Source organism: Benincasa hispida, chromosome 12 (genome assembly GCF_009727055.1).
Source record: "Benincasa hispida cultivar B227 chromosome 12, ASM972705v1, whole genome shotgun sequence".
NCBI lineage: Eukaryota > Viridiplantae > Streptophyta > Magnoliopsida > Cucurbitales > Cucurbitaceae > Benincasa > Benincasa hispida.
In genome coordinates this window covers 45,084,245-45,093,424 of record NC_052360.1, presented here as the reverse complement: position 1 = coordinate 45,093,424, position 9,180 = coordinate 45,084,245, and the positions used below count along the sequence as shown (strand labels likewise).

At 26.0% G+C, this 9,180-nt stretch overlaps 1 protein-coding gene across 1 annotated transcript; it reads left to right on the top strand.

Moving 5' to 3' along the window:
• Positions 1–684: 684 nt before the first annotated feature.
• On the top strand, positions 685–8,948 carry LOC120068038 (WAT1-related protein At1g25270-like). Its single transcript, XM_039019709.1, has 7 exons — positions 685–952; positions 1,044–1,106; positions 1,638–1,754; positions 5,980–6,223; positions 7,042–7,200; positions 7,349–7,500; positions 8,478–8,948. Exons 1-7 carry the CDS (start codon positions 750–752, stop codon positions 8,692–8,694), a joined length of 1,155 nt encoding a protein of 384 aa, XP_038875637.1. The 5' UTR covers positions 685–749; the 3' UTR covers positions 8,695–8,948.
• Positions 8,949–9,180: the final 232 nt, after the last annotated feature.

Here is a 9,180-nt window from a genome sequence, read left to right as displayed (position 1 = left end):
TGATTTTCGTTTGATCTCTAAATTTCAAAATATAATACTTTTACCTGTGAATTTTGAGTTTAATTTATATTTGGTCTCTATATTTTAAAATGTTAGATTTTTACCATGTTTTCAATATGGTTTCAATTTGATTATTAAGACTTGAAAATTACAATTTTTATCTTTGATTTTTTACTAAATGCTCACTTTTCATCCTTAATATCAATATCTCTTAATTAATTTAAAAAAATTTAAAACTAATTTTCACTAATTTCCAACCACTTAAACTAGCAACACCATTTATTTCTAATTAATAGTAGACGAAAAATACGTTTTATAACCTAAAATAACAACATTTCACACCTTATTATAAAAATAAAATAAAGAGAAAATATTTTTTAAACCCAAATAAATGTATATTGATTATAACATGGATACAAACTTTTATTCCCAATTATTAATAATAATTTTATTGGTAAGGGTTGGGAAGGGATTCATAATTTGGTAATGTATTAAAATTATGAAAGGGAGAAATCTAGAAGAAAAGGCTGGGAAAGGGCACCTCAAACAACACTTTATTACATGTCATCCATTGCAAAAGCAATGATGTCATACATTTTAGTAAGTGTTCAATGTTTCTTCTTCCATAATTCTTGTCAATAAATACACACATAAACTTGAAGACTTGGAACTATATATATTAATTAAAAACAGCCTTTTCATATTCTTAATAATTAATAAAATCAAATTGTTAAGGTTTTTGTTTGGCAATGGAGTCGGGGTGGAGAATATGCAATAGCTTGCATGCTGCCAAACCCGCTATTCTCATGGCTTTGGTTCAATCGATTTATGCAGGAGTTAATGTTCTCTACAAATTAGCTGTTAACGATGGAATGAATTTGATGATTCTCATTGCTTTTCGTTTTATATTTGCATCCATTTTCATGCTTCCCCTTGCTTTTTTTCTCGAAAGGTATTTTTTTTTTTTCTCTTCTTCGTTTATATGGAAATGGTTGTCGTTGATTTGATATAATGTGAGTTTCTCTTTACATTGTTCATCGCAGAAATAAAAGGCCAAAAATGACATGGTCGATACTCTTCTATGGATTTCTTTGTGGATTATTTGGGTGAGTAATTTCGATTAACTATCGCTTTTTGGTGTGTGAGGTTTAGGGTTTAGAAGCATTTAAATCCGAAATTTAGAAGTTTTTTTTTTTACATTAAATTTTTTTGTTATTGTATCTAATACATCTTCTTATTGATAACATTATTTTTTTCTCCTTTCTTCTTCCTCTTTTTTTTCCATATTGTCACATGCAACTTCCCAATGCTATAAAATTTAAAGAGAAGAAAAAAGAAAGAAGTAAAATAAAAAAAAAAAATGATATTGTATATTTGTATTTAAAAAGATTACAAAATATAATTTTTAATAAAGAAATGTCAATGCTAGTATTTTGTTATCCATGGAAAGCTAACTAAACCAAATAAACTATTTTTCCAAACGAAGAGTTAATTAAAACGTAAGTTTGAAAGCCGATAATCTAAATTTTTATAAACTCAAACTTTTAGGATAAAAGTGTTTTTTTTTTTTTTTTTTTTTTGAATTTTTAAAGGGAAAGAGTTATTAGTTTGATTTGAATTGCAATTTATTTGGACAGAGGAACATTAAGTCAAAATCTATACGTTCAGAGTCTGGCAATGACGTCAGCAACATTTGTTTCGGCCATGCAAAATCTCTCTCCAGCCATTACTTTCCTTCTCGCCCTCTCCTTCAGGTGACAAACAAATGCAATCTCTTTTTCTGTCTTTAGAAGGTTGCAAATATAGCAATTATATTCCAAATATTAATACATATGGTAATATTTTTAAAAAATTTATAAATATAATAAAGTAAACTTCGATCGCTGATAGACTCTCATGGTTTATCAATGATAGACAATAACATTGGTGGTCTATCACTGATAGACTATACATGTTTATCAACAATAGAAATCTATTATCATTAGACCTTACAAGTCTATCAATAATAGGAATAAACTTTGCTATATTTACAATTTTTTTAAAATGTTACTATACACTTAGTTATTATTCCTAAAATTGTTAACCATTATAATTATCCTAATTTTTACGTGTTTGGATTAACTTTCTAAATGTCTAGAGAGAAAAAGTAATTTTTTTTTAAGTTAAGAGTGTTGGATAAAATAATTATAGACAAGAAATCGAGTTATGTTTGAGATACTTTTTAATGTAGACCCAATTCAATTTTTTAATTAAGTGGTAACACTTTCCAATCTAAACCATCTTTATAAGACTGAAATATTTGGGTTAATAATCACATTAAAAAGTTCCACAAATCGCAAGACAACAAAGAGTGCTAAAAATCACAAACCTGTTTTCAAATTTAAAGCTTGAAAGTTAATTTCACATTTATTGAATCTTTTTGCTGAACCAAATATTTGTAATAAAAAAATAAAAAATTGTACAGTCACAAATTTTAAAATAAAAAAGTGTTGAAATAAAACTATGTCATGCCCTTTAATTTATACTAAGTTTCTTTTATAATTTTATATGAGATAGTAACAAACTAAGCGAGTGATTTGTCCACTCCATAAATTATAAACTTTTGTTTTCTAAAACAATTTAACCAGATTTGATTGGTCACATCTGGTTCAATTTGGATTCATAGTATAATGATACAAATCACAAATTCATAAAAGTTTGACATAAGAAAATACTTTAACAAAAGTTGCATACCTAATATATTCTGTGTCACTTTATATCAATTTCTTTAGAGTTTAAATGGATGGAATAGTGTGATTTACATATTTATAAATTATAGTAATGTTTTAAATCTTATAAATGTTAACTTAAATGGTTATGCTAGATATAAAATTAAAAAAATATATATTGTTTCTTCAATTTTTCTCTAATATTTTGAAATCTTCTATTATTTTCTTCACGGAATTATCTTAATAAATTTCGTATTGTCACTAAAAGTTAATTTAGAAAGGTTTTCGGTAGTACTGTTGATTGTTAGAGACTAAAAAAAATAACACTTTTTGCTCATATTTAGGTATGATTAACACACAAGATTGGTAATTGAATAAATATTTCAAAATTCACAAACTTCCAACAAATTCCCAACTATGTTGTCTAGTTTCTTTGGAAACTTCATTGATTCCTCACTAGATATATGTTTTATATTCATTAAATAAATATCGGCAATACTTAAAAATGAGTGTCTATTGAAGATTAAATACACTTATTGATACTTGTCAAAGTCTTAAAACATAACTTTGGTTGAAATTTAAAATTTAGAGCAAAAATTTTATATGGTTTTTAAGTTGAAGTTAGGTAAATTATTTCAAAGGGTAAAATTGTTGAAAATATTTATAAGATATAACAAAATTTTAGAACTAACAATGATAGACGTTGATAGACACTTATAGACTTTTATCAGTGTTTATCACATCTATCATTGATAGTTATAAAATTTTGTTATATTTTGTAAATATTTTGATTAATTTTTCTATATTTAAAAACCGTCCTTTAAACTAACTATAAAGGATAAAATTTGACAAAAGAAAACAATAAAAAGACAAAATGTATAACTACGTATGATGTATCACTATCACTTTATTAAAAATTTAAAATTAGTTTATTTGATCTCAAAGTCCACTATATTAGTACAAGTCTTTCTACTTTTGGACAAGCCACCAAAACCCTTTTTTTTTTAGGAAAAGAGAGACTTTCATTTGGTTTCATACCATGGAATTGGAGGCCAAAGAGAAGTAAAAATAGACCCAAAGTTTTTGCAAGTGATGTAAACATCCACAAAGCCTAACATAAGAAATCAATTCAACTTTGGATATTGGAAAGGGGAAGAAAAGCACTATATACAAATGTCTTAGTTTAAAAACAAAAATGACTGTATTTAATTATGCATGAAAATAAATTTTCGTAGTAATAAATTATTTATCTTTTTGTTTTGTGTAATTACTCTAAGAGTATGAATTTGATGTAATAATAAACATGAATTAATGACTGGTCAATGTTAATTCAAATAAATTAAAGGGTCGATATCAATTTATATCTTTAAAATTTGGCTGTTGTATCAATTTAAACCTTAAACTAATAACTGTATCAATTTAAATCCTCAATTTTGGGGTAGACTAATAATTGATACAATTCCTAAAATTTGAGGTTTAAGTTCATACAACCCCAAAACTTAGAGTTTAAAATGAATGATTCTTACTTTAGAGTTTAAATTGATACAACCCCAAAATTTAGAGGTATTGACATTTATCCTAAATTAAAACTTCAGTGATTACATTAGCATTTTAAGAAAACTTATTTGATATTAGTTATATTCTTTATTATTAAAGCATTTCTATGTAATTTAATTTAATTCCATCCAACTCAACACAATTTTTATATTTTTATTTGGTTTTCATTAGTTAGTGAAAATTTGTGGTAATTGTTTTAAATGTTAAAATTACTTAACTTTTCTTTTAAATATAACAAATGTCACTATCTATTAATGATAGACTGTGATACACTGCAATAGACTTCTATCACTTATTGATAGTAACATTTTACTATATTTGTAAATAATTTCGATCATTTTCCTTTATTTGGAAATAACCGAAAGTTTAAACAGTAAATTTATTATAAACGGTGAGATTTAGTTTATTTTAGTTTATTTAATTAAAATTGGGAAAATTATCTCTTTTTTTTTTTTTTTTGAATGTCTATAATATTTGAGTTTGGTAGAATTCATTCTCCCTGCCATTTTTTTTTTAAAAAAAAAATAATAAAAGAATAAAGTTGATGTAACACATCTTTATTTTAAGAAAATATTTTAAAATATTTGAAAATAAATTTGTATTCTTTTTATTATGTGCATTTTCTCCCTCTGTCACTTCCTCTTCTCTTATTTTCCTCTTCCCCTACTTTTTCTCTCCTTCCTTTCTTCAGGTCAGAAAAATAAAACAATATTTTTTTTTTTATGTGAACAAAGGAGTAAAGAAAAAAGGGAGATGAAAGAAAAGAAAAAGAAAAAAGTGGAGAAAGAAGGTTAGAGGAAGTGGGGGAGATGGCAGCCATACAAGTGGAGAGGTGAGAACTTTGGGAGGAGGAAGAAAGATCATGAGAGACAAAAATAAATAAATAAATAAACATAAAATAGGAAAAAAAATATTCATTCATTTGAATATAATAAATAATAATACTTGAAAATTTATTTTAAATGACAAAATTGTTGAAAATATTTACAAATATAGAAAAATATCACGGTTTATTTACAATAGACTGGTATAGACTATTATCTGTGTCTACCGTGACACAAATAGACACAAAATAGTAGACAGTGAAATTTGTCTATCATGACACAAATAGACACAAAATAGTAGACAGTGAAATTTTATTATATCATGTAAATATTTTAATTCATTTTGTAATACTGGAAAACAACCCTATATAGTTTCTATTTTAGTCTAAAAGTTTGAAAATGTTACATATTTAGTTTTGTTTCAATTTAGTTCTTAAGTTTCAAAATGTTATAATCTTACCTTTGAAATTTGAGTTTTGCTTCAATTTGGTCAACGTGTTTCAAGATTTATACTTTTAATCTCAATTTTTCAGTAAATATTCAGTCTCTTAATGTCCTATTAATTAACTAAATAGAAATAAAATTTTAAATTTAATTTTAACAGTAATAAAAAATAGTGAAATTTAATTAACTAATAATAATATTTTTAATTAATTAATGAGAAGTTATTTTAAATGACAAAACTATTGAAAATATTTACAAATAATAGTAAAATATTACAATATATCTACAATAAACTTCGATATGTTACTCTCTGTGTTTATCATGATAATACAAATAGTAGTCTATTACTGTCTATTACAAATAAACGGTAATAATTTACTATTCTTATTAGTACGTAGTATTTAGTAAAAAATGGATGATATATATAGAAAGATTTACATGTGTAGGATGGAAAAGTTGAACATAAAGAAGAAGGAAGGGATGGCGAAAGTGGCAGGAACATTAGTGGGGATTGGTGGGGCCATGATTCTCACTTTCTACAAAGGCTTAGAGATTAACATTTGGACAACCCACGTTGACCTTCTACATGGACGACACGTGGCACAAAATCTTCATTCTCAGAATTTTGTGATGGGAAGTTTGCTCGCCCTCGCTAGCTGCCTCTCTTATTCTTTTTGGCTCATCCTTCAGGTTAACTAAATAAATTCTTTCTTTATTCTCTATCTACTTCTATATTATTTTTTTTTAAGGAAAAAAAATCAAAATTTCTCAAAAAATCTTTTATTTTAAATTGAATTGTCGCTGATTCACTCACAAATTTTAATAGAACTAGATTGTAAATTTTTTTTATATAAATTTATTAATTTAAATGAAATAAAGTTTTACATTTATCAAAGTACAAATTATCAAAATTCATTAATTTTAATAAAATATATAGCTCTACTTTTTTTTCGTCGATGCCATGTTTTATGTATATATTCTATAATTCATTTAATGATATTTAGAGCAAGACTTATTAGAAAGTTAAAATTATAATATCTTTTAAAGTTTTAGATCAAAATTATAATTTACAACACTTATCTAATTTTAAGGTCAAAATTGATATAATTTGACAAATTTAAGGTCAAGAGTTAATTTCTTTTAAAAAAAGACAAGAAGAGAGTCTCTTTGTGTTTGAATATAACTTTTTTTCTTCTTTTAAATTATCTATATTTTTTTAACAGGTTGTCATATATTGTCATTAGCCAATTTTAAGGACTATCGATATAAAATGTTGAATTGAAAATTAATAAAATGTGAAACTCGGTACAATGAAGAACACATATGAATCAAATTTAAATGTATAGTTTAGTAGATAAGTTGATTTCCCACTCTTTAAAAGGGAAAAAGAATGTGTATATCTATTAAAGTATGTTATAAATAAATTTGAGGTAATTAATTTAAGAGGCAGTTGAAAGAAATTAGAATAGTATTTGGTCAATGGTGTATAAGTTTTGTTTTTGGTGCAGACAAAAATGACGAAAATATATCCATGCCAGTACTCGAGCACCGCAGTGATGTGTGTAATGGGAGCAATTCAAGGGATAGTGATATCAATTTGTGTGGAGAGGGATGGGAAGCAATGGAAATTAGGTTGGAATATTAGGCTTCTCACCGTCGCATTTGCCGTACGTCTATTATCGATAGTTCTAAAATTTTGTCATATTTTTTTAATATTTTGGCTCATTTTTCTATATTTGAACACAGTCCAAAAAATGACAAGAACAATATTTATTTTGAAAATGGAGAAATTAAGTTAAAAGTTGATGGGTGTAGGGGATCGTGGGTACGGGAGCTGTGGTGACGGTAATGGCATGGTGCGTACGTATGAGAGGGCCGTTGTATGTATCTATTTTCAGCCCTCTTATGCTTCTCCTCGTAGCCATTGCTGGATCTCTTTGTCTCGATGAAAAATTGCACCTTGGCAGGTAACTCCTTTATTAAAGGACAATAATTAGGTGTAGCTTAATTCAATACTTCTTTTTTTTTTTTTTTTTACATACTAAAAATAGAATTAAAAATAATCAATTTTTTAAAAAAATGTCACATAGCACATTGCTATTAGGATAACTGAATTAAGTCAACTATACAAGAGATGGGTGCATAAGTTTTCTTTTCTAAATTAAGGTAACATCATGCAACTATTCTCTTTAGCTAGATCCAAATGATCACTTGTGTAATGTGTGCCATCTTCATTTACAACTATAGGTTGATATAACTTTTGATTTTATAATCATTTTATTTTTTAGAATTAATTTTATAAGCAATACTTTTAGTTTCTTCATTTCTGTTGTCTACATGTTGTGATGTTTTCCAAATCTAAATTAAGTTTGAAAAATGTTTTTAAAAACTTGTTTTTATTTTTGAAATTTGGACATTAACATATGTTTTATTTTCTTGATAAAAGACATTATAAAGAAGCTTCAAAAAATTTGAACACAATTTTCAAAAACTAAAAATTAATATTCCATTTGGTAAATCAATTTTTGTTTTTTGTTTTCATTTTCATAAAAGTAAATATTTATATATATTATTCCTATTCTACTCATGTTTTAAAAAGTCACCCTAAACATTCAAAATTCTCTATTGTGTTCAGAAAATTTTACTAAGACTTTAAATGTTATTTTTTAAAACATCTGAAAAACCATAGTGAAATCATTGGTAGACAGGGAAAAGAAATATAAATTTTAAAAACTAAAAATGAAATCGTTATCAAACGAGATTAAAATGGTCATTAAAAAAAAAAAGCCTAAACTATGCATTGACATATACCTAGCATTATTTGATTAAGTATACAGCATATATACAATAATTTGCATGTATTATCATGTGAAAATATACATTATTAATGAAAATTTTGTTGACCTAATTTATATTTGTGTTGTTGTTGTTGAGTAAATTATAGTGTAGTTGGAGCAGTGCTGATTGTATGTGGTTTATACATGGTATTGTGGGGCAAAAGCAAAGAGATGAACAAGTGCCTTCAATTGATACCATCTCAAAGCCTACAACAACTTGATCAATTGAAAGACATTGCAGTGGTTACTACTCCAAAGCATCAAAATGAAACCCAAATTCAAGATATCAACAACAACAACAATAAGAGCATTATCATCACTTAAATTATGTAGTTTTAATATATTCTCTCTCCTATCATGTTTAAGTTTTATTTTTCATAGATATTAATCCGTTTTCATCTCTAAATTCTATTTCAAAACTTACGTGTTTACTGTTCTCTATTTATCTTGTGTAGCATAGTTAAGGGATTTATACATATATTTCCAAAGTTCATATAAACATGTGTTGCAGTTTGATATGTAGTTTAGAAACACTAAGATCACAATTCATTAATTAGATCATAGATTTGGCTTGATTAGATTTTTGCTATGTCGCATGATGATATAGGTTAATCTAACCAAATTGGTCCAATGAGAGTTTGCTACAACTATCTAATGACATAATTTGATCCAATCTACAATGGGTTCAAAGTTAGATAGGCCCAAGCCCACTTAGAGTCTATAGAAACAAAAAAATGGGTTGATTGGAGAAACGGCCAAAATAAAATAGTGTTTTTGAAAAACAACGAAAACGATTTTAGTTTGGAAAAT

Bases quoted from the DNA above. Each gene is read 5' to 3' on its own strand.
- LOC120068038 (XM_039019709.1), top strand. From the start codon at position 750: ATGGAGTCGGGGTGGAGAATATGCAATAGCTTGCATGCTGCCAAACCC. The intron at 953-1,043 runs GTATTTTTTTTT...TGTTCATCGCAG, and splicing joins CTTGCTTTTTTTCTCGAAAG to AAATAAAAGGCCAAAAATGA. The intron at 1,755-5,979 runs GTGACAAACAAA...TTACATGTGTAG, and splicing joins CTTCTCGCCCTCTCCTTCAG to GATGGAAAAGTTGAACATAA.